The sequence below is a fragment of the Pan troglodytes genome, chromosome 16, assembly GCF_028858775.2.
Source record: "Pan troglodytes isolate AG18354 chromosome 16, NHGRI_mPanTro3-v2.0_pri, whole genome shotgun sequence".
NCBI lineage: Eukaryota > Metazoa > Chordata > Mammalia > Primates > Hominidae > Pan > Pan troglodytes.
In genome coordinates, this window is record NC_072414.2 from 40,162,863 (window position 1) to 40,188,501 (window position 25,639).

General features: G+C 36.4%; 2 protein-coding genes and 1 long non-coding RNA gene across 11 annotated transcripts in view; 1 reads left to right on the forward strand and 2 right to left on the reverse strand.

Annotated features, from left to right (window-relative positions):
* MYEF2 (myelin expression factor 2) overlaps nucleotides 1-2,226 on the reverse strand; it is a 36,557-nt gene extending 34,331 nt beyond the window's left edge. Inside the window, exon 1 of one of the 2 annotated variants that reach the window (XM_001165031.7) lies at nucleotides 1,973-2,226. In XM_001165031.7, the coding sequence (XP_001165031.2) occupies nucleotides 1,973-2,133 (161 nt within the window). In that variant the 5' untranslated portion in view covers nucleotides 2,134-2,226. The remainder of the gene's footprint in view (nucleotides 1-1,972) is intronic. The other variant, XM_510381.8, reaches the window with a different exon arrangement.
* Nucleotides 2,227-2,290: 64 nt separating this feature from the next.
* On the forward strand, nucleotides 2,291-25,639 carry CTXN2 (cortexin 2). Of its 8 annotated transcripts, none has more exons than XR_674507.4 (4): nucleotides 2,291-2,542; nucleotides 15,410-15,812; nucleotides 22,660-22,776; nucleotides 25,202-25,639. XR_674507.4 is itself a non-coding variant. In XM_003314747.6 (2 exons), exon 2 carries the CDS (start codon nucleotides 25,259-25,261, stop codon nucleotides 25,502-25,504), a length of 246 nt encoding a protein of 81 aa, XP_003314795.1. In that variant the 5' UTR covers nucleotides 15,624-15,812; nucleotides 25,202-25,258; the 3' UTR covers nucleotides 25,505-25,639. The 8 variants fall into 8 exon arrangements, 2 of the variants coding, with proteins under 2 accessions (XP_003314795.1, XP_063650154.1); XR_010151368.1 differs by having other exon boundaries at nucleotides 2,319-2,542; nucleotides 15,699-15,812; nucleotides 22,657-22,776; XR_008539303.2 differs by having other exon boundaries at nucleotides 2,348-2,542; nucleotides 15,699-15,812.
* Nucleotides 12,074-15,691, reverse strand: LOC104002300 (uncharacterized). The gene is made up of 3 exons (XR_001709930.4): nucleotides 15,601-15,691; nucleotides 14,886-15,014; nucleotides 12,074-14,122 (listed from the first exon to the last, which is right to left on the reverse strand). It is a non-coding gene; the product is annotated as an uncharacterized LOC104002300 (long non-coding RNA).

A 25,639-nucleotide genomic window follows, 5' to 3' on the forward strand; every position in this document is an offset into this window, starting at 1 on the left:
TATTACGGTAATTTTTATAATCAACAATGAATTATTTTTATTATTAAAAGTATATGGTAATCAACTCAAGGTTTATGTATTGGGGTTGTTATCCACTCCTACTAGTTCACGAAGTAAAAAAAAAAAAAAAAAAAGGACTAGGTCGCTAGTTATTCAGTTTGAATGACTCATGCTGGACCATCACAAATGTTCTTATGGAATAGACAGTAAGAGAAATCCCTGAGAGTAAATTGGACTCGATTCAACTTCTGGGAAAAAGAGAAAGGGAGAGGCGAATTATAAGCAATATGGAAATAATCTGTATTTACTAGTAATATTTCTTCATTTCTTCACCTTATATTTTTCTCTTCCTAAATTAGAAAAGGATTCTTTCTCCACCTTTCTCCTTTCTCTTTTCCTGTCTTGCTAAATCATGAAGAGACTTTAGAAGGGAATAGAAAATCTGATGGAGGTTTAGATACCAAACTTCCCCTATATCAAAACTAATCATACCCAAGTATAGGAGGGCTTCTCTCTGTAATTCAAGGCTGCACTTTTTGTTCAGGAGAAAAGGTGGCATGTATACTCGTGTTTAGATATGAATAGCACATATTTTTAAGTTTATCATTCCACCGGTTTTCATTTCTATTTTTAATGCCAAATTCCAGAAAGCCCACATTTTGGCAAGCATGGTAGAAAGCGCTTCATTCCCTTTCTGGTTCCTCAATTACTGAGGTGCACCACTCTTCATCCAGGAACAAACTCCACTAAGTTCCAATCTCTTATACCTGCACCTCTATTCTCCTAGAAGATGCTGCCGATCCTGTTCAAACTCATTTGAGAGCAAGAGTGTCAAAGAGCTGGGGAGAGCTACCCCATCTTTTTTGCCACCAACTTTTACACAGACTGGTCCAGTTCTTACCATACAATTTCAAACATGCTTATACAAAGGTCAGAAAGACCTTTCCCTTGTCTATTTTACTGTGAGCATATATCTATTGCTTTCTGCTCTGAGGCATAACAGAGAAGGAAAAGGATGTTTTCTCTTAATTATTAACATACTTTCAACTTCAGGTTTAAGGAGGTAGGCATATGAAAGTAAGCGCTTAACTTCATATCCTCCCACAGGACAAGAACAAAGGAGAGCATAACATTTCCCTAGAATCAGAAATTATTATGGATTGGGGTCAACTAAATTCTTTATAGGCACTGGTGACAGCTGCGACCTTAAAAGTCTTCCTTCATTTGGGAAAAAAAAAAAAATCTTAACCATCTATTATACCAAACTTAAGATAATCATACACTGAGTTAAAAAAAAAAATACTCTCCACAGCTGACGCACATTACCCAGTGGGAAGGGAAGCCACGCACATCGCACATTTCCCTTTTTAAAGTACGTCTAGCCAATTCAAGAGTAACACAATACATAGAGTCTAACAGCACATTATTAAACTTCCTCTCGGTATAAATCAGTTTAAAAATGAACATACACTTTAGAAAACAACAAAACACTAAACTTGTGAAGCTCAGAAAGAAGCCAGGAATATTCCTTTTAAATATGTTCTCGGTGGTTAAGAGGAAATGTCCGATGATGTCATCCCTAGATACTCCCTAGTGATGAACACTAACTACTGGTCCTTAAAGGGGGACCATTTTCCTGCAAACCGTGGCGGTCGCTGAGCTTTGCTCAAAGATTCTTTAACCAAAGTCAGGGAAGAGGGGTGTCCGCTGTCTCGGGCTAGAAATCAGGGAAGAGCGCTGGTCCCCGGGCCCCCAGCCCCGGCTCCCAGGACCACAGGCGGCCAGGCCTGGGGCGGGCGGGGAAGGGCCTGGGAGCGGCCCAGCTGCACCTGCTCCTCAGGAAGCCGATGGCCCGGGGGCGGGCCGGGGTCTGGGGGTGGTTGTCCCCCATCGGGGCCCAGCCCGGCCTGTGGCCGCCCGGTAGACTCCCCGCCCCCCACCTCGCCCCGGTTCCCGGAGGAAAAGACAATACATTTTAACGCCATTGGAGCTGCTGCTGTGCTGCGGCTGCTGCTTCTCCGCCTCCGGGGGGTGCGGCTCTCGCCGCGGCTCGCCCGGCGGCTCCGCGGGCTGCAGGTGCGGGCTGTCGCCACCAGTGGCCCCGGGCACCTCGGCCTTGTTGGCGTCCGCCATCCCGCCGCCGCTGCCTCCGCCTCGGCCGCCTGAGCTGAGGGGCTCCGAGCGCGACAATGGCGGCTGCCGGGAAAGCGGTAACGGATCCCGATTTGAAAAGGCCCCGAGCGCTCAGTAACCCGGATCTCGCGAGAACCGGTCGAGACTGGGTGACTGGGAGATGGTGTGTGCCGGGTGCGGGGGGTGGGAGTGCGGGGGGAGGGGAGCCATGGGAGTGGGGGTCAGGGCCGCCGTTGCTGCAGTCGGCCCTACACCTGCCTGGGAGGGCTGGACCAGTCCTGAAAGCCCCCGGTGGTGGTGCCATGTCTGCCCACCAGCCCGCCTGTCGCTTGGCACCAGTGGAGTCTTCGCTTGCAAAGCGGGATTAGACACCAAAGCCCTAACACCCAGACTGTTCAATTCATTCCAGGTAGGGACAGTTAAAGAACACACCACTTTGCATCTTTAAAGACTTCTTGCAAGTCCTCAGACTCCCTTTAGTAATCCTTTGAATTAAGCAAATATAAGTCTCTTGCCATTTCAATGCCTAGGCACCCTTCGGACATTCCATAAATAGTTATTGATGACTGATTGCAATTCACCAAAAGGAATGACTTTGAATTTCTTTGAGAATTATTTGTTCTTAGGGGGTGAGGATTTCCCAGGAACTCAACTATCAGCTTAGTAAGAGAAGACTGCAGTTTTTCTCTGGACATCAATCAATATGGGGAATCCATAATTATAAAATATCGTCTACTAGATGGGCTAATAATGGACATTTGAGGTTTTGACTGTGTGTTTATTGTATACTGATGGAAATTCTATGTGAAGTAGTTAGTTATACGCTCTCAAATTTAATTGCCATATGGAGTTTTAAAATACAGTCGTAGATTTTTCCCCCTAAGTATGAAAAGGAAACCGTTAAATTTAATCAACTCCTAATTCTCGAGTACTATAATCTTTCACACTGACATAACCTTTTTCAGCTGAAAAGTTTAAATGCCTTCCCAAATTTTTTTTTCCATGAAGAAGCAAACATGTACAGTTTAGTTACTTTGCAGAATATCATACACACATCAGTGGTAAAGTTATAGTTAGAAAGTAATACTCAAATAACATAATTTCATCTTCGGCTTTTCAATGTGTAGTTTCCTACCCTCTACCGAAAAATACCAAGTTCAGCTACTTCATCACACACACACATACACAAACACACACACACATAATCAGAACATTTTAATGATGAGAATGCTATTGTAGTTGCTGTATAAATTGTTTCTCATTCAACTCTGAGACATAAGATTTATAATCGCAGAAAGGGCATTAAATTGTGACAGACAAAATCTGGGTTAGAACCCCAGCTCTGCCTCTTTTTGCCCATAACTCCCTGGGCAAGTCACCTCATTTCTCAATCTCTCTACAATAAATAAGGATAGCAATACCAACCTTACAGGATTGAGGTGAGGATTAAAAGAAAGCACTTTATGTAGGAAAAAGTGCTATATGAACATAATGTAATATTACAATTCTCTATCTCCCTAAGCTCAGCAGGGTTTTAGTCAAAGACAAGCCAAGTGATTTTTCCCACAGCACTAAATTATAAGTACTTTCAAAATGGTCATCATTCTGTTATTCTTTTGCTATTGTTGAATTCAGTATGAAAATTGAACCCCACCATCACCAGTACAATATATTCTTGCAAAAATCCTTTAATCAACTCAATGCAAGATTTTTTAAAGAGGCCTTTATGCTTCAAACAGAGTAGTAGGTACATGAGGAATACAAAAATGAGTACAGCCCTGTTGGGAGAGGGCTAATGTAAAAAGTACTATTTAAGTGCTATAATACAAATAAAAGCAAAGTATAATTAAAAAAATATTTACAAAAACAGGAGACTGGCCCACATGCCTTAGTTTGCCAATTAAAATATTCCATTAAAATATTTATCTTGATTACTGAGTTTTAACTTTTGTACCCAAGACAAATGCCTCACCCGCTGTAACTTGGTTCTAGTCCTGATAAAGAGCAGAGGTTAATTCCTACTGAGAGATTGGTGAGGGCCTTATAAAAGAGCTGGATCTTAAAAGACAAAGAATTAAGGCAACTTCTGAAGGGAAGAGAATGATTAATCTTTACCATTCCATCTGACTGCTCAATAGATTGATCTTTCCTTCCTTTGTTGCTATTAATTGCAAAACATAAAGAAAAAACTATTAATATTCTGTTGCTGAATTCCATTTCTGTATTTGCTTGTCTTCCTCTCTACTGTTTTGGTTTGTTTTGTTTTGTTTTGTCTTTTTTGAGCCGGAGTCTCGCTGTGTCACCCAGGCTGGAGTGCAGTGGCGCCATCTCTGCTCACTGCAAGCTCCACCTCCCGCGTTCATACCATTCTCCTGCCTCAGCCTCCTGAGTAGCTGGGACTACAGGCGCCCGCCAGCAGGCCCGGCTAATTTTTTGTATTTTTAGTAGAAACAGGTTTCACCGTGTTAGCCAGGATGGTCTCCATCTCCTGACCCTGTGATCTGCCTGCCTTGGCCTCCCAAATTGTTGGGATTACAGGCGTGAGCCAGAGCGCCCGGCCTTGGTTTTTTGTTTTTTGTTTGTTTGTTTTTTAGTGCATGTAGGTACATTGAAAAATTCTTAAGTGATGCTCAAATTCTTATTTTCCCATGATTCACATTGCAAAAGCATTATCCTTTGCAATTGCACAAAATATATTACTGGTACAACTTCACATAATCACTTAGTTTTCTTTCTTACAAATTAGAATGCATTTTTATGTGTGTGTACGTGGCGTGATAGGGGAAAAGCTATTACACATATCTAGAAATCTAATCCTAGAAATCACAAAATATTTTCAATTAATACCTTAATATATGTATCACTTAGGAATTGTGTTCATCTGCTAATAACAATAACTAGAAATAATAGTGTCTTAAGCAAGATATACATTTTTACTCTCTTAAGTAAAATAAATGCAGAAGGAGCATCCCAGAGGATATACAGTAGCTTCACAGTCATCATGAAGTCAGGTTCCTGCTACCTTAATCTTTCGCCATCCTAGCGTGAGGCTTCCATTCTTAAGGTTGCCCTATGACCCAAGATGGCTGCTGGAGATCGAGGCACCTTGTCTGCATTGTAGGTCAGAAGGAGTCCAGAAAAAAAGGGACCTATCCAGAAGTCTCACACAACACTTCCGCTTATGGGCAAGAACTTAATCACATGACACACTCATCTGTGGGGGAGGTTGGCAAATAATTTGGGGGCTGGGCTTACTGCCCAGGGTTCTGTTACCAATGAAGAAGAGAATGGATGTCATCATTCTTCTTTTTTTTAATTTATTTTGTCTTTAAGAATTAAGTTTTAGGGATAATAATAAAATTTAAAAAAAAAAGAAACTAGACAAAAATGGTGGCTAACATTTCTATGGTGACAAAGCTTCTAAAAATACTTCCATATTAGTGCTGATATTCTAGCCCTAGAATTCATAATAAATAGATTACCTTCTCTGGAGGATTCAGAAACTCAAAAAAGAAAAAAGAATTAAAAGGCAAAGACCAACAATATGAAGTAAAACAAAAAGTATGGTATAATTTTTAAGTCAATTTGCTTCACTATATAAATTGCTGGATTTGAAGGCATGAAGTTTCTAAACCTTACAAAGTAAAATTTTACCTCTTTAAAGCTTAAAAAGGAATTCATAACTTTTTAAAATACTATGGTTTATATTTGAAATCTACATATGTATTTCCCTTTTTATAAAAAGTTCATTCTGTGATGAAAATGTGGACATTGGTTACTATCAAGCAGAAAGTAAAGTTTAGTCTTATTCTGACGATTAGCTGTTTACCATTCTCTCTCTTCTTCTCTTTTCCTCCTTTCTCTCTCTCTCTCCCTCCGTATCTCTGTATCACCCCCCATACACCCTCATTACACCACAGCTCTGCTTACTTTAGGAGTTCTTTTTTTTTTAGCATTTAGCATTCCAAAAATACATCCTATACAAAGGTCTCTACCAGCTAGCTAAGTGAAGTTTAGAATTAAGACAATTATCTGAATAATCCAGGCAGAAACTCCACTTTTACCTCAATTATTCAAATAATTCAGAAAATAACCTCCATTGCCTTTAGGCATTGCCATTGGATTTCTGTCTGTGATCCTCCATTTCATGAAACTAAACAGAGTCCAAAAATTGTACCTTATTACAGCCCTTTTCCTCAAGGGTCACACCATTCCTGATGGCTGCTTATGAGCCTAGTTTGGTGAAAGCTATGATTTTTCAGTAGTATACTGATGTGATATTTTTTCATGGTGTATTGCAAAATGGTAGATTGAAGTGATTTCATGTTACTATGTTTCAATTCACAAAGTGTTTAAACATGCAGAATATATATATGTGTGTATATGCAATATGCAGTATGTATATAAACAAAATATACTTCCATGATTTTCATTTCTAGCTATTTTTATCAGTCAGGAAAAGAAAGCTTTTGACTCAGTCAAACACTATAGATGTTTCCTCTAGGAAAGGATTTAATGCATAAAGTCTTAGAGGCTTATACAACAATTAGTAAGGCTGAGAGGGCAAAGGTCCAGGAGCTATTGCTAGAGTTTGAAATATTAGGAAGAGCAGGAGTCACAAGGAACCATGGCCAAGGATCCCTCTGACCTGTAACAACAAGATAAATCTCAAGACTTCCTTGTGCCCAGAATCTGCTGACTTAACATTCCATCTGCCGTTTGCTGATACCCACAAAGTTACCTGCAGCCACTACTGAAATTGATGGCTTCTCTTTCCCTTCCTCCTTGCAAATTTTGTAACAGTGCCTCTCCTTGGTAGAATTTAGGTTGAAATACTATTAGCAACAGAGTTTGAGAAATGTCTCATAGGAGACAGAACTTAGAAGGGCAAAAATGATGCTAAGTGTCAATAGGTAATATTTTGCACAGTTTCTAAACCATTTGGCATGCTTTCTGAGGTACCCATATATGAAGGAGACAGTTACCCTATGTGTGCAATCGTGCTTTGAAAAATAAAATCAGGTCAAATGTTTTAAAATGTGTAAATTATACATAGAAAACAACAACTTACAAACTGAGAGATCTCAAACCGAAAATGCTAAGTGGAAGCTCAGAGGCATGGCATTATAGGCTGGCTTATAAAGCAAAAATGAAACTTTAACTTTTACGATGATTTGTTATTACCATGGAGGTTTTCAGACAACAGATTGGTTTAAAATTCATCATCTTATACCATTTTTGGAAGACAACTTAAGTTTTACTTACAATTGTCAGAGGTATTTACAAGAAATAACCTAAGTTACTCTTACATGGCTAACTGGTTTTGTCTGCTCCGAGGGTTCTCAAGCCTGGTCTCCATTTTATTTTGTTTTAACAATCCATTCATTCATTGTGTGTGTTAGATTTAAAAATGCCTGAACTTCTAAATAAGATAAAGTATGTAAAAATACTTGTGACTTATCTTATTCTCTTGACTCCATTAACAAAACTCAATTGTGAGTTCCTTGCAATATCGTTCAGGCTACTAAAGAGACTGCATGGTAATACTGTCAGTCTAGATGTTCTGACAGTTCCAACGTTACAGAGCAAATGTAGGCTTGCATAAGTGTCCATGTACTTCAAGCCAGATTTCTGCATCAGCACTCTGAATATTTCTGGAAACTAGTATCAACAACATTTCTGAAAAATCAAATCTTATTCTTCCCAAGTGCCTTTGCTTTGAGCACTATCTAAAGTCCTCGGGACAGTCACATAGGAACTACTGTAGAACTACTGTAGACTAAAAAATTATTACAATTAATCAGTCCTCAAAACATTAGGCTTACATTTTCTCCTCAAAAATCTTCATATTCTTAAGTACTGTTTTAGATCATAGTCACTAACTTCAATTTATTTTATACTGACTTTTAGGTAGTATAGAAAAAGAAGGCCCCTCCTTAGTTCTTTCTGATTATCTCCTATAGTTGCCTAAAGTGTCTTCGCATCTCACCAGATAAACGTTCATTCAGTTTAGCTTTGCTTAATATATGAGAGGTGTGGCTTTTATTTGGCTAGCCTAGTTTTAGAACTCTGATACCAAATATACAAGTGTTCATTCTTTAACAATGCACAGAATCCTGAAAAAGAAAAATAACTCACATTCTACAAAATCATACATTAAAAATAACTGGCAACTTAAGAAAATGGAAAGATAAGCCACAGACTGGAATAAAATCTTCTCAAAACGCATATCTAATAAAGAACTTATATCCAAAATATGTAAAGAACTCTTAAAACTCAACAATAAGAGCACAAGCAACCCAATTAAAGAGTGGAAAAATCTGAACAGACACATAACAAAGAAGATATGCAAACGAAAAATAAGCATATGAAATTATCATTAACATCAGATGTACTGGGGGTTGAAAATTGGAACAATAATGAGAAACCACTATATATTATTGGAATGGCTAAAATCCAAAACACTGACAACACTAAATGTTGAAGATGATGTGGAGCAACAGGAACTCTCATTCATTACTGGTGGAAATACAAAATGATGCAGCCACTTTGGAAGACAGTATGGCAATTTCTTACACAGCTAAATATAGTCTTACCATAGAATCCAACAATCACGCTCTTAGTTATTTGCTGAAACAAATTGAAAACTTATGTCCACACAAAAGCCTGCACACAAATATTTATAGTATCTTTATTCATAATTGCCAAAAATTGGAAGTAACCGAGATATCTTTCAACAGATGTATAGATAAATAAACTGTGGCATATCCATACAATGAAATATTATTGAACAATAAAAAATAAATGAGCTATCAATCCATGAAAAGTCATGAAGGACGCTTACATGTGTGTTGTTAAATGAAAGAATCCAGTTTGAAAGGGCAACAGAGTCTATATGACTCTATACATACATTCTGGAAAAGAGAAAACTGCAAGACAGTTTCAGATCAATGGATTCCAGGGGTTTGTGAGGGGAAGAGGAAGGGATAAATAGGGGATATTTAGAAATGTGAAACTATTCTGCATGACAATATAATGGTGAATATATGACATTATACACTCTTCAAAACTCATAGAACTGACCAACAAAAAGAATAAACTCTAGTGTAAACTGTGTACTTAATTAATAATAATGTAACAAAATTGTTTTATCAATTGTTAACAAATGTACCACACTAATGTAAGATGTTAATAACAAGTGAAACTGTGAGAAAAGGGATGGGAGATATATGGGAACATTCTGTACTCTCTGACTTTTCTGTAATCCTGAAACTGCTCTAAGAAAATTAAGTCTATTCAATAACAAAAATAACTGGCAATATTTAGGGAAAAAATTATGTTGGAGAAAAAAGTGTAAAACTTACATAACATCACAACCATAGCACTGCAAAAAACATTTACAAAGCTAAGAAAATGCTAGCACAATTAAAAATAAAAGTTACGATATATATTTCAATACATTTAGAACTTCACAAATTTGTTTGAGTTAGGAAAGAATGATGGAATAAATAAACCAGAGGTTGAGTTACAAAAACAAGGACAAATGCACAAAGATCAGGAAGAATTGTGCAATAAGCATTTTCAAGACAGATCATATGGTGAAATTAAGCCAAGAGGAAAAAGGAGGAGTGAATGGGTGTTGTATATAGGACTACTTTCCTCCACAGCTTACTACCTTCAGCTGTGTTAGTGGACTTAGAGTGCAACTGCTTTTACTTGGTAGTCAAAACATTAATGTATTGGGGAAAATCATGTATAAAACAATTGATTTCCACATTTCATTGACATTCCTATTTGCCAATTATTTTTTAACTGAGTCCTATTACAGAAGCATACATTATGTTAGAAAACTGCTCTTGTTTCTCTATCTTTAGCAGAGCAAAATAACTTAAGCTAATCTCTATATATTATACTGTAGTTATGGCTCACACATTCGTGGAGATTGTGCCCAAGGTACCCTCTCATACTCATTAGATTCAACAGTGAATATAGTAGAGGGCTTAAAGTACACTTTAAATGAAACAATTGAAGGCTTATGGGCAGTAAAACTAAAAGCAATTAAATGAAATTTCATTTAAATAGAACACTCTGAACTGAAACATTTAGTACATTTTTCTTTGCAGAAAAGTTTACCAGAAAACAGAGCATCTCATTTTCAATGGGACTCATCAACCAGACCAGCATTAGATCATTAACTACACTAAAGTGTCATCATGCTCAATTCACTTAGGAGTCCACATACTTAGATCATTTCTTCACTGTTGACAAAATCCCACATAGTCATTTTCTAATCAAATCTAATTATCCTATTACTGTACTCTCTAATCCTATTTCAGCACATTCAGCCTTGGCTTAGTTTTGAGATATCAGATGGTAAAAATGACCTAAAGGAAGATCTCCAAGGGGAAAAAAATAGAAAACTAATGGGGTGGCTTTAAAATATGTAGGAGTTGGCCAGGCGCGGTGGCTCACGCCTGTAATCCCAGCATTTTGGGAAGCCAAGGCAGGCGGATCATGAGGTCAGGAGTTCGAGACCAGCCTGACCAACATGCTGAAACCCTGATTGTACTAAAAATACAAAAAAAAAAAATTAGCCAGGCCTGATGGCATGTGCTTGTAATCCTAGTTACTCAGAAGGCTGAGGCAGGAGAATCGCTTGAACCCAGGAGGCAGAGGTTGCAGTGAGCAGAGATCGAGCCACTGCACTCTAGCCTGGGTAACAGAGGGAGACTCCATCTCAAAAAAAAAAAAAAAAAAAAGTAGGAGTTTAAGCCATTCAATACTTCGTTTTAAAACAGGGAATGAGATCATGTACCATTCATTTACAGCAGAATTTTTTAGCAGGCTCTTTGGATTACATTGGGATTATAAAAATGAACTTCCAGAGATCCATGAATACCTGAGCTGTGAGCAAAACATCTGTATATATGTATTTTTAGGAAGAGGGCATATATTTCTTAGTGAAATTTCAAAATCATTCTTATTCCTCCCCCCAAAACAATGATTAAAACTGTGTATGTAGACAAAAAAGACATGGGTAGATAAAAATAACACTCATATACATAGGAGTTCATTTTTTGAAAAAAAAAAAAAAAGGTTGACTTTTGAATATAGCTAATTACCAAACATCATCTAAAGCCAAAAAAGCATTGGATTAATCTTAAAAAATAGTTATACCAAAACTAATTTATGTTTGTCTTTAATACATGTTTTAAAATTTCACATTTGAAAGATATGCTACCCAATGTTTGAATCAATAGCAATATTCAAATTAAAAAGCACAGCTACATTAAAATATTTTAGTTAAGGAATAGTAATCAAACCTCAGCCAAACAAGATGTAGATTTTCCTGAAAAATTGAAAGTAACATGTTGGCCTCATAGGTTGAAGAGGTAAAGGTGATCTCACTTTGCAAAAGTTGAGAGCAAGAAGTCAACTAGAGCCAAGATGGCAAGAATTTATGCAAGCTAAATTTTCCTCTGAAAAGAATCCTGAGCTCAGTTGTTAGAGGAAATTCTTGTTTTCAGTTTCTTTGTGACAACCTCATTCTAGAATATATTCATTACAGTTGGGCTATCATGCTTTCTAAATTCCTATAGTTACCATGTCTTCTAACAACGTGGACAATTAACACTTCCAATCTCTGAGATAACAAAAAGTCTTAGTCATATAAGGGACACTATTTAGAGTATAAAAATAGCAATAGGGTAACAAAGTCGTTTGAAATTAAGCTGATCTATAATTATATAAACTGAAAAATGTCTTCTGTCATCTTGACATTTTAATATTTCCTCATTATAGTTTAGATTTTTATCTTCATAGCTAATTAGATGATACATTTTCTGTATTTTAGTATCCTATTTAGAATAAATTTATAAAACAACCATACACACTCACCCAATAATCAAAAAGTAGAGAAATTTACTTTATTTATTTATTTACTCCACTTCTGATTTTATGAGGACATTTACATGAGGTCACATATTAAAACAAATAATTAAAAGAAAATAATATTATCATTACCTGAGAAACCAAAATTGCAGTAGTTAAGGTGATTTTAAAAAAAGAAAAGATATAAAAGGCTTAAGGTCTTATGTAGTTATTCATTTTCAGCTGTTAATTTGACTCTGACATCGCTAGTAGCTAAAATAAATGCTAACTTTAATTAGTTACATGATTTTCATTGTATGTAAGAACAGAACATACCACTTTACCCTGGGTTGATTTAAGTGAGGTATGAAAGTTCAATTCATTAAACTGGTATTGAAAGAAATGCTTTTGGGGATATATCTATGAAATCTAAATTTCTTGGGCATCTTTATATAAGAAATAGTAAGTTATATGTTGACCAACACTTTAGTAACAGCTCTGTAGTAGATATAGAGCAGGTTGTGTAAGCTGGCTACTGTTTCACATAGAATTCCTGTATATAAGCTGAGAGCATAATGTCAAAGCATAGTAAAGGCAATTCTGTTTGAGGAACTTCTAAACAATGTGACCCACATATTTACCTTTCTAATAACTTGGATTGTTCTGAAAATAAATCATAGATGCTCCAGAAGTATAGATTATCCACATGTGCTTTGGAAAGGCATTCATATATTTCATGCCTTTCAGCAATTTTTTTGGTAAAAGTTGGGCAGTAGATATTGGCAAGGACCTGAAGTACAAGTATTCTGTGTTTTATCTTTTTGCAGTTCTTCATCCCTTCTTTGACAATGGGTAATAAAATATGAATAGCATATTAATCTGTGTTTGTATAGAACTTTGTAGAACTTACCATATTATTTTGCCACGTATCTCCTCAAGGGCAGAGACCAAATCTCATTTATCTTTGTATCTCAGCATCTAGCAAAGAAAGTGGAACCTAATGGATTTTTAATCCATTATGCTTTCCTGAATAAGCCATTTTGCAGACTTTTGAGAGCATCATTACCTTTCATATAGCTTGAAAAGGGTCAGGGTCATGCACCAACTAATACCAAGGAACGTAATTTATAATCAATGCTTTCCTTTGGCATCAATTCAGAAGCATTAATGGGAAACGCTAGCAACCTTCAAAATGTAAGCATGTGTGTATGATGTCAATGACATGACAAATCAACATTCACACAAATGATCTATGAAACAAGAAGCCTATTCTACCTTTTAAACTAAGTGAGAATTAGAACTGTAATATCCAGATTTTAAAAATCAGCTTTATGGGCATTTACCATGGAGCCATATTTCAAGTCATAAAGTGACAAGTCAAAGTCTCCAACTATGATAATAAATTATTGGAGTGGAGCTCATACATCTGCAGCAGAATCATGTAACTTAGTTCTGCTCCCTTGAGCTGGGCCTGCAAAGAGAATGAATGGTCGTAGATCATAGTAGGGAAATACAGACTCAACTATACCACTGGTCCAGACAATGTCAAAATCAAAATCAAAGGAATCAAATTCATAAAAAATTGTTCATACTTTACAGACAAAATGTTTATATGATTAGTCTCTGAACTAATTTTGAATAAATTATTTTTGTAACAGTTTGGGAACATACATAGAATAATAGATGGAATAAAATGATCTCCTTTCCCACAATCTATGACTGACTGCATTGCCAGAATTCAATATCTCTAGCATCTGGCTACTTTATTTTTATTTATTTATTTATTTTGAGACAATGTCTCGCTCTGTCACCCAGGCTGGAGTGCAGTGGCACAATCTCAGCTCACTGCAATGTCCGCCTCCTGAGTTCAAGTGATTCTCCTGCCTCAGTCTCCTGAGTAGCTGGGATTACAGGCACCCACCACCACACCCAGCTAATTTTTGTATTTTTAGTAAAGACAGGGTTTCGCCATGTTGGTCAGGCTGGTCTCAAACTCCTCACCTCAGGTGATCCTCCTACCTCGGCCTCCCAAAGTGCTGGGATTACAGGCATGAGCCACCACTCCTGGCTGCATCTTGCTACTTTAATTGGTCCCAAAACTAGTAATCTCTGGCATCACCTAGGAAATTGTCAGAAAAGCACAATCTGAGACCCAACCCCACACCTACTGAATCAGAGTGTGCATTTTAGCAAGATCGTTGGAGATTCATATGCATGTTATACTTCAAGAAGCACTGTTCCAGCCCAGAGTGCTAATAAAGAATGTGGCCCTTGGCAAGTTTAAAAAGGGTCAATAAAACCATGGCCATGGAAATGTCCCTAGAATAAGATATGTCTTTCAGTCTTTCATAGAGGGCAGTTAGTTCACCTACATTTTAGGACATCTTAATAGTTTAAAATCAAAAAACAACTTTTAAAAAATGTGGTCTTATATGAACTCCCAGTTATACATTGCCCATTTTTTGTAAGACCATTACATTTCCTAAATCAGTAAATACTCTAAATAATCATGAAGTTTGTCTTCACTTTGTTATTGAATCTAGTTGCACTTACATTACGTTTTCAAAGTATTTTCTTTAGATGAGTGTCCCAATTCTGTATCTACATTTCCCCCAACCACTCACAGTCCAGTAGTTATAAGGTGAATAATTAAGATTGTAGGGAATCTAAAAGTGCTTGCAACTTGTAGGTTCTGGATAGAGTAGCAAAACATAAATAGAATTGGGAACCCTATAACTGAGTTTGTTGAAATGGCCAGACCCCTAAAATAAGGATAAAGAGCAAGGTTTCTGTTGTTGTTTTTTGTTTTCCTTTGCTTTACCTTGCTTTCAGTGTCGGTTAGGTTTAGAATCTACATATTCAACACTGTTTAGAAAACGTACCTGGCAGCTATCTAGAGCTTTATCAGAGCGTTTCCTGGCTGCTATTTTGTTGCCTTCTAGCTTGTGTTGGGGAGACAGGTCTCACCACGCACCATTTCAGCACTACGGACAGCGCCTAGGCGCCTTCTCCTAGAAACGGAAGGGGATTCAGTTGTGTTTGTGTGGAAGATAGAAGGGAAAGAGTAGAGGAAAAGAACTCCAAACGACACATTCAGTCTCCAGTTAAATCAATACACCTTTCACTCCTGAATTTTCCTTACCGGATACGAAGAAACATGTAAGAATTTAGTGCCTACTGTTCTACTGAAAATGGCTGTCACCAAAGCACAGCAAAATGCCCGCAGCACAGCCAGGAATGCAGCAAAGAGAGCAAAACAAGGATTTCAGCAGTAAATCAATTAAACCCTCACTGCCTTAGTAAACAAAGATAATGATGAAATCTAATTGCTAACCTTCAGGGTGTGTTGTGAGAAAAAAAAGGAGTGTCTATTTTTTTCTTCCTCTCTTTCTCTTTCTTTTACCAGAACTGAAGAATAGATAGAGCCTGTTGCTGCTGGAGCTGATTCCCTTCCCCTCCTCATCTCCCACCTCCTTTCAGTCTCACATACACACACAGATGCTGCCACAGACACACGCGAGCGCAAATATTTACACACTGCCACACCGAAGAAATCCATGCACGTTTTCCTGCAAACACGCGCGCGCGCACACGTACTTCGGCGGGCGCCCACGTCCTCTGTCTCACCAACAGACACAGACATATACACTTCTAGGCCAGGAAAGCGCTAACCAGGGCCCTGTGACTCTACGCAGGTTCCAGAACACGCCTTCTACATTTGTTACTGAACCGATCAGCGAACACAGACAAACGTGCCAACACTTAAGTCTACTGGCTGGACTTCATCTCCATGGCAACAAGCATGGAAGGTGAGACATCGCTGTCTGCGAAGTAACTTTCTCCCCCTTCCCTCCGCATTAACTGACAGCGTTCCAAATGCAGGTCCAGATGAGAAGCATGTCCTCATTCTCTTGTATTTCTGAAGCAAAAGAGCGGGGGGTGGGGCGGTGGGTGGAGGAGGCAGTAGGTCTGATAAGTTCAAATTCTAAAGGGGAAACAGCACCCCTAATGCTAGCGCCACCGCTGATGCGGCTGCCAGGCGGGGGAAAAGTGTTGTGTACGTGCAGATTGCTGATGCTTCTCCCATAATGTTTTGTAGGAAGTTTCCATGCTTCTTCGGTTTAGTGCGTAGAAAGAGACCTGGAAACAAACAACGCAGAATGATGATGATGGTCTAGGCTTCTTTAATGAGATATTTGGAGAATTTTCAGACCAGGTTTCCCAGTGCGTTGGAAGGATTGAGTGTCAGAGTCCTTGAGCCATCCAAAGATTCTCTTAAAGAGAAATTCTCTTAAGGTTGAAATCTGAGGGTTTAGGGGTGGATTCTGGCAGATCCTAAGGTCTGGGATCTCTGGAAAGCCCTGAAATTTATGCATTTCACCATGATGAAGACATCTAGGTTTGTAATTTAAGGTTTTCCTTTTATTCCAACACATTCGATTCTTAATGATTAACTACCTCTGTGCAGATGTGGTTTCAATAATGCTTCTTTTCTCTCTTTTACTGGGATATAATCTTTATATTTTGTGTGGAGTGTGTATATGTATGGAATGGTTCATTATTTTTTAAGCTTGGGTTTTCTTATATGTCTTATTTCATGAAATTATGAATGTCATCATTAGCAGTAGAGATTATTATATCTAATGACCAGTGCTAAAATACCTTCTACCTAGAACATCATATTCCACTCTAATAGTTATTATTTCAGGTTTATTGTTTGGAATACCATTACTAGAGAAATAAACAAGAGGAAAAACCTGTTGATTAAAATAAAACACAGGAGGTTCTTTCTTTAATGGGTACACACTTTTAAACATTAGTTTCTGTAATTGTGCATTGTTGCATGATTAAATGATTTTATCTGAAAGGTATATTTTTATATCTCTAGTAAGGTTATTTCACAGAAGACATAAACATCACTAACAATATTCATGAATATGAAAGGCTGCATATCAGGTATAAAAATACTATCATCTTTGCTTAACTGCTTACGGAGATATGATTTGTAAGTACTGATCATAGGAAGACTTTGTTTTTTACTTACTAGTTGCTAATTACAAAGCAACTTCATGAGATTTGGGCTATTTGATATCTACAGGAACACCCCTGGCCCAATCTTATGACTCATCAGTACTTAGAAATCTTAGTGCCTGACAATTGCCATGAAGGAAATGTACTTTCAACCAAGTTACTCATTGCCAAAGTACCTAACCATTTATTCCAGTGAATATGGCTCAAGACAGTATTTTATCATTTGCATCAGTAGTATTAAAAGATGCTTAAATATTTTAATCCTTATATATAGATCCTGATATTTAAACTGTGCATTGTTTATTTTACCCAATTTTGTGGTATAATATATTTCAAATAATTTTTACCACTACCCAATTTTACATTCTACTTATTTTTGAAAGTTCATTTTTTCTTAACTATTTTTATATGGATTTTTTAATATACGGTTTTGTAACTTAATCTAAATTTTCTCAGATTTCTTTCTTTTTCTATTTCCCAGTAAACAGGATGTTAAGATGATGCTTCTCCAGAGCTAGGCATTACAGTGTCTGTTGTGAAGAGCTCTTCCAGCAATTAGAGAAAGTGAAAATGCATATTTTATCTATAACTGTTGAGTATTTTGAACACCTTAGTAATTGTGAATGAATCAGTTTTATAACTGGGGACTTTTGTTTTTAATAATATTTTGTTATTAACAATATTTTCATATCATATTATGCTCTATATCAATAGAAAAGCAGAAGACTTGCCACACTTAACAGTATATTCTCAAAAACTTTGGATTTGTTGTTGAAATGAGACAAGTTCTTCATTTCACAGAGCAAGTAAAATGGAAAGTTTGGCCAATTGTTTGAAAAATTTAGGCCTGAAATACTGATATTTCAACTGCTATATATATGGTTTAGATTACTAAAACCATCTATTTGCTGAACACATTGTTAGGCAATTGCTTAACTTTTTACTTCTATTTGCTTGTGTAGGCACAGCCTGCAGCAATGGACAAATTTTTAATCAGTCTTTGAATATCACTTTTTCAGTTGCTCTCCTTGACCTGTATTTTGTTTTCATCTTTAGTATAAAGTATATTTTATGATAAATATAAAAGCCTGTTTTCCCTTTTAAGATATTAATAAAACATTTGTTCTTTCTCAAACCATTTTTTTTGTTGTTAAAAATGGAAATTTTACAGTTCTTTGAATCCAGGTAAATTTACGGAGCTCTTCCTTTAAAAACTAAATATGCAGTCATGTCTTCATTATTGAAAGTGATTCATCATATGATTTAACCTTCTGTACCGACTAAGTAAAACTTATTTTCTGTCAAGTTTATTTACCACCTGACTCCATTTTCTCATTACCCCTCACTCCTAAATCCAATTCAATTTAGTGTCCCTCCTAGACTCTCAACTAAATTTTTATAATGATGAAATAATTCTGAATGCCAACCATAAGACCCTGTTTTTCAGTGCTTAGTTTCCATCACCGCTGCAGAATTTGACACTGTTTGCTAATGCCTCATTCTAGAAACTCTAGCCTCCTTTATTATAGGTGAACTTTCTGCTACAGATTTACTCATGATTCATCTTATATAACTCCACTAGGAGATCCTCCTTGTAGGAGAGGCATTCCTTGAAGTTCCTTGCTAGGCTTCTTCTATCTTTAATCTTTTCTGGTAATAGAAAATAGACTTTAATGGAATTACAGTAAAATTGCTCTCTGGATCAATCTAGAACAAGTCCATCTGGCTTCCTACAAGATAATATTTCAAATATTTGAGTCTACCTATTGTCCTTCTTGGTCTTCCCTTTCCTAGGCAAAACTCAACAATTCTTTTCTTCTCTTTTAGTTTTGATCTGCAAATATTTCTATGTACTGGGCTCTCTCCATCCTGGATAAAGTCTTCTACACAAACGTTATTTGACAACAATACCTTAAAATATTCTCCCCATCAAAAATTTTATGCTAGACAAAATGATCTGGATAAATTTATTGAAAGCTGACAATTGAGTGCCTACTATGCACCACACATGAGTACCACAAATTCACCAAGTCCAGAAATAAACTTGTCATTTACTTTTTAAGTCTATGCTTTGCTCTTATTTTCTTTGTTTTGATTAACAAAAACACTATATTTACACTTGTCCGAGCTTAATAGTGTAGAGTCATCTTTGATGCCTCTCTCTCCTTGGGCCCACTACTTTCCAAATCCTATCCCTCCTACTTTTCTAAATATCTTTCCAACCTCTACCCTCTTTCATACATCTACTCCCTAGTGGAGACCCTCATTGCTTCTCACCTGAACCATTTCTTTCCCATGATGCTCTCTCCCTCAAAATTATGTCTATTTCAGTCTCATCATCAAGCCACTCAGCCTTTAAGCAAATAGATTTCAAACTCTTAGCCTGACAGTCAACATATTTCACAATTTGGCTCCAACCTACCTTTCCAACGCTTTGTTTCCCATACTCCCCCTTGCCTGTACCAAATTGCTCACTGTGCTCTGAAAAAATCCAGTACTTTTCTGCCTTCATATTTATTGCCATGCTTTTTTCTTCTTCACAGATCTGAATCATTCTGTCTCTCAAGACTCAGTTCAAATACAATCTCTTGCAAGAAAAACTTTCCTGATCCCTCAGTGGGTGATATCTTGATTTCATCTAAACTTGTTTATCCTTTTTGGATCTTCTTTTTTTTCACCAAGATGTTGAAGATAATATCAACACTATGTGGGTGTTGTGGGAATAAAATAAAATATGTAAAGCAGTATTTGATACACAGTAGATTTTAAATACAAGTTGGCTTCCTCTTCCTTTTTTATTGCTTTTGTAGAAGCCTATGTTGTTGTTTCTTTCCTTGTGTGTACATGGCTCTTCTCCCTTACTAGTTGGAATCTCTTTAAGTAGAGGAGTGCATGTCTACTAGAGCATACTAGCAACCCAATAAATATGTTTCAATGAAAGTATAGTGAATATATGCAGTGTTACTTTATATGTGGCCTGACACATTATAATAATGTTATTACTTTCTATCATTTGCACCCCTATTCAATTTAAGACATTTGCTTTTATAAGCCACCACCTCATATCTTTGGCTCAGGCTAACTTGACTAATTGCAGCTTACACATTTATTTTACATGAATTGCCAAGTCATTATCTCCCGTTTGGATTTGGTGCATCTCCTTCCCTCCCACTTAAACAAAGGGCTTTAGAAGTGTTTCTATTAAATTTTATGTTCTAGCTTCAACCCAGAATTCTAGGCATCAGAATTGTTTTGAGTGTTTTTTCCATGTGCTATCATATTTCAGCCACGCTTTGTCAAATTTAATAAGCTTCACTTCAATATCTTCAACTTAGTCACTGTTCAAAAACACTGAAAAGCATGCGTAGATTAAAGTGAAACCTTTGTAATACCACACTGGAGACCCACGTCCATGATTACAGAACCCGATATTTATTAGGGTAGTTCAGATCTATGAATCTACATAAAAACACTATTATCCAGGCATATCTCATATCTTCCCCACAAAGATATCATGGGAGACTGTTAAATGCATTGCCAAAATAACTAAACCATGTCCATGCTATTTCTCTGATTCATCATATTAGTAGCAAACTTTTGAAAAGGAAGTGAATTGGCATTACCTATTAAACTCATGTTAACTTTTAATGACTTCTTAAATATTGACAAATTACTTGTTAAATAATTAATTATGGGTTTGCAACAAAGATCAATTCCGAGTTGCCAATATATAATTTTTACAATTCCCCCTTACTCCTCTTGAAAATTGAGACATTTGTCCATGTCCTTACCTCTGGCAGCTTTTTCATGGTCTGTAATTTCTCAAAAGTCTTGAAAGTATATCTCCAAGTTATAAATTGTCTGATCATGAGATTTTTAACTCATTTAATGTAGCTAAACATTATTCTACTGAAGTATTATCCGCTTACATTGTTTGATTTTTTTTTTTTTGTCATTTCTAAAGCCCATTCTATATTGGTTAAAAAGACAGAAGTAGATTAAGTAGTTCTGCCTTTTTTTGTTGTTTGATAGCATTAAACCATCTTGTACAAATAAAGGGCTTAATCTTATATTGGCCTATCTCTTGATCTGAACATACGGTATGTGAAACCCTTCCACCTCAAAGCCTTTGTAAAGGCTGTTTCCACAAATTTCAAATCTATTCTTCCAAATATTTTCATGGTTCCCTTCTAGACATCATTCAGGGCAAATATTGTCTCCTTAGGGAAGCCTTTGCTGACCTCTTTAACTAAAGGAGTGCTGCTTATCCACCATCATTCTCTTTCTGCTTAACGTGCTTTGCTTTCTTTCATAGCCTTTATGACTATGAGTACCTGGTATAATATATAGATACGGATATATAGAGATAGATATTTTTAAATAATTGTGTCTGTCTTCACCACTGGATGTAACCCTCAGTTTGGCAGGGGCACATTGTTATCTAGTTCACCACTGTACTCTAGTACCAAGAAAAGTACTGACATCTAACAGATACTCAGTATACATGTGGTTAATGAATAAATTAAAATATTATTATATGTTACCTTAAGTTCATTTAGCTCTTTAGATTTCTTAACAGCATTCTGACAGTTTTTGGTCACTTCTCAGCATTTTCCCTAGTTATACTGCATTGCTGCTATATTTGTACCAATAATAGAGACACAGAGTGCTTATAAATTATGTTTAAAGCCATGAAATAGCCATTCATCTATTCCTCCAAGGTAGTATAAAAATGGTGACTTTGTTTATTCATTAACAGTGACTCTGCATATCTACTCATTCTTTATGCCCTTACCTGATTCCAAAAGCCTTTGAAGTATCTTACAATACCTTCTTAGTTAAGGGTAACAGTCAAGTAATGTAAAGGGCAAGGACAGAGGAAGAAGGAGTAATTATACCAGAAATCTTAAGCTAACCAATGTCACTACAGTTGAATACAAAATTTAACCCTGTACTTCCTGGCACAAACTAATGCCAAAATATAAGATGGCTATATACCTTTCCTTAGAAAACAAAAGGAAACTCCCAAGGTTGTTAGGAAAGATCTGTTTTCTCCACATTTGAATACTAAAAATGATGTAAGTCTGAGAATGCTAAGTAAATTTGATAGAAAAGAACAAAAACACTGAACTCTGAAAGAGCTACTGAGTTTTTATACTTATTTTCAAATCCAATTTTTGAAATCAAATAAAAATTTTCTTTTTCATTTTAACTAAATGTATTTGCATGCTTTTTGGATATCTAAAAACTAGAGTTTTGTACAAAACTTTATTTGAAGGACTTTATTCCTCAAAAAATATATTCTTCAAAATATTTAGTTTAATTCAATTAAAATATGTATTGAATACCTACAGTGTGCTGGGAACTGTGATCACTATGTGAGAAGTAATTATTTTCCATTTAAAAATGATAAATAACTCATTAATTTACATATCATCTAAGGCTCTAGGAACAAAGTATTATTTGCTGTATGATGGACATATTATATTCTAAAGTATAAAAGGATTTTGTTTGTCTAACTAGGAAGATGCCTTGTTTTAAACTAATAGTAACAAATGACAAGAATGTTTTATTGCTGCCTCTAAAAAATGCCTCTTTTTGCTGGTTTGTTTTGTTGGTTAGTAGGTTTTAAGAAAAATAAGAGAGTAGTGGATTAATCACTGGTTAAGAGCCAACAGACTTCACTCCTCCAACAATCAGCTATGATACTGTGTCTGTGTCTACATTATGCATTTTCAAAAGGTAAATAAATTTAGCTAACATCATAACTATAATCAGTTTAGACTACTGCTAGATGATAACAAAAAGAACTAGTTGAAAAATGAACAGATCATTAAAACTGCCCAGGTGCTTTAACTTTTGTGATGTCAATTGTTAAAGGTTGGGTTCTCCAAAAGCCAGTCTCTGAGACAGAGGTTAGTTTGCTGAATTTTTATTGAGGACTGTCCTTGGGCTCAGCACCCATGGAAGAGTGGGGAATTAAACAGGAGTGGCCAGAAATTGAACTGTGCTCTAGACCCAATGACAGTCTCCGCTGACCCCATCTAGAACTCTGAAGCTAAAATAGTTTTTTAGAGTTGTCCCCCTTTGATACAAGATGGCCATGCCTTTATACTATTATATAATCAATGATTGAGTATGGTCTTCCCTGGGAAGGGCCATGACTTTGGGTGAAGCAGCTCTCTGCAATCGAGGCAATCGGTGAAAGGGGCTGACAGCTGAAGACTTTGCTGCCAACATTCTTTGTTGCTGGGCAACAAGTCCTTCACTGAAGGAAATCTATTGGGAAACCACAGCGTCCATCCATAAACCATGTTTATTGCCTCCTCTTACCCACATAGCCCCTGAAATATCCACATGTTGTAGCCCAGCAAGGTTATGCTCTAGTAAAAAACTAAATGAACAAGTTAGTTGGCTGAATCATCTCCTTGGTCCAACATCTCTATAGAGAAACATCCTGCTATTCGGTTTCTCCTTCCATTAAATAAATGATCCAGTGAGTATATGGATCTTAACAAATGATTTTTAATTGACAAAAGCAAGAAAATTAGACATTTAGTCAGCAAAAGAAGTTCCAGTTAAGTCTCAGAGTCATTGGAGATTCAATCCAGTCCTCTGTGCCTTTTACAGGATAAATACTACAACAAGAACTCAATCTTCAGGAAGATCATTCTCAGCCAATAAGTGGCCCTATATTTAAAAAACTAAAGTCTTTTCACTGTACTATATTGATTAGGACAAAAAATGACTTAGTGGAAAGAAACTCAACAGGGGTTTGAACAATATTTTTTCCCTTTACTAAACAAAAAAATCAAACAATGAACATAAGCCATAATTATTGAATATTTCTACCACTTAAGGTTTGAGGATAGAGCTTTTTTGTAATCTAAATCATTATAAAACAAAATATTGATTGATATTAGTTGGTGTATTATTTGCAGAATAACTTTGAAAGCTACAAGTCCTGCTTTTCTTACTCTCTTTCTTCATTCCTTACCTCCCATCCTTTATTCTGTCTCAGTTGTTTCCTGAAAGTTAGGTCCAAACAAATCTCAAGGGTCAGTAATTTTAATACATATAATTCTTAAAAATTATCAGAAAAAGCAACAATAAAAAAGAAAATACCAACAGTCTATTATTCACAGTTATTGGATGAAAAGCTATTTGGTGACAGTCCTCTTAAAAAAGGTGGCTGTACATTAGTAATTATTTGATTAATTAAACTTATCTTTATTTGTAATTAATTCATTTAACTAACTTAAGACATCAAATGGGAAAAAAACCTATTTTGTTTCAGTTGAACATATACTTTCTGAATGCTTTAGTGGTAGTTTTAGAATCTCAGCACAATAGGGACTTAGGAGTGGAAATCTTGTTGGGAGGGAGACTGGGGAGCTTGTCTTGAAGTTGAATTTGCAGAGAAAGCATGCTGTTTAACTTGGATTTTATGTTTACTTAGAGTGTTCTGAAGGCTAATGGAGATGGTGGGGAGGTGGCTAATGGCCATAGCCACTGCTGCTTATTACTTGCAAGCTGCTCTGTTGGGCACTGCCTGCATTAATGTAATTTTAAAAACATAATTCCTCTCTTTAAGAAATTGACACTTAGTGTATCCAGTGGTAGTGAAGAAAAAAAATGTAAATACATACATATAAAACCTAAGGGGATGAAAAGAAAGAAGTCATTATATCTGTTTAAAAGGATCAGAATCTATATCAGTCAAAATGGCACTGGAAATAGACCTTGAAGTATGGACTTTAAACAGCTTGAGCAGCTTACATGCTATGATTTTTTATATTATCTACCTACACGTGCAAATATGAGGTGAAAATTAGATGACAATTCAGATCAAAGAAGCAGCTATCTAACTGTCTAGCAATGAATCAAAAGATTTTAGGGCTGATAATTTGAATATTCACCTTCATACTTGATTTATTTAGAGTATGTAGGCACAGTCTTATGTGTCCACAAAGGAAATTCTTCAATTACAACATTTAGAAGTAGCATCTCCAATGCTAATTTGATTCCAATCTGTATCTGATGATGCTTTCAAACATCTTTTGTGAGTTAAGTCAAGAAGGTTTGAAAAACATCAGATTTTATTAAGCAACAACCTACCCAATACCATACAAGGGTAAAACTAAACTGAGTCCAATTTTGTACCTAGGCGAAGAGTTGATTCCAGAAGGAACTGTGAAGAGCCACAACAATGTGCCAGTGAATAATGAGTAGTACCTACTGTGGCAACTCTTCAGCTAAGATGAGTGTCAACGAAGTATCAGCTTTCTCATTGACTCTGGAGCAAAAAACTGGCTTTGCTTTTGTTGGGATTTTGTGTATCTTCTTGGGACTTCTTATTATCCGATGCTTCAAAATCCTGCTAGACCCATATAGTAGCATGCCTTCCTCTACATGGGAAGATGAAGTTGAAGAGTTTGATAAAGGGACATTTGAATATGCACTCGCGTGAGAGTTCCAGCTATATGGTTTTTATGGTTGTGCCATCGGGACACATTCTGGATACAATTGTAACTACCTTGAGGGTGTGGGAGAGAGGCTCATTTTGTTCAGTGAATTCAATAAACATCTGTGACTAATTTCTTCA

What these genes read in the sequence shown, in the direction of transcription:
- CTXN2 (XM_003314747.6), top strand. Translation starts at nt 25,259, where the DNA reads ATGAGTAGTACCTACTGTGGCAACTCTTCAGCTAAGATGAGTGTCAAC.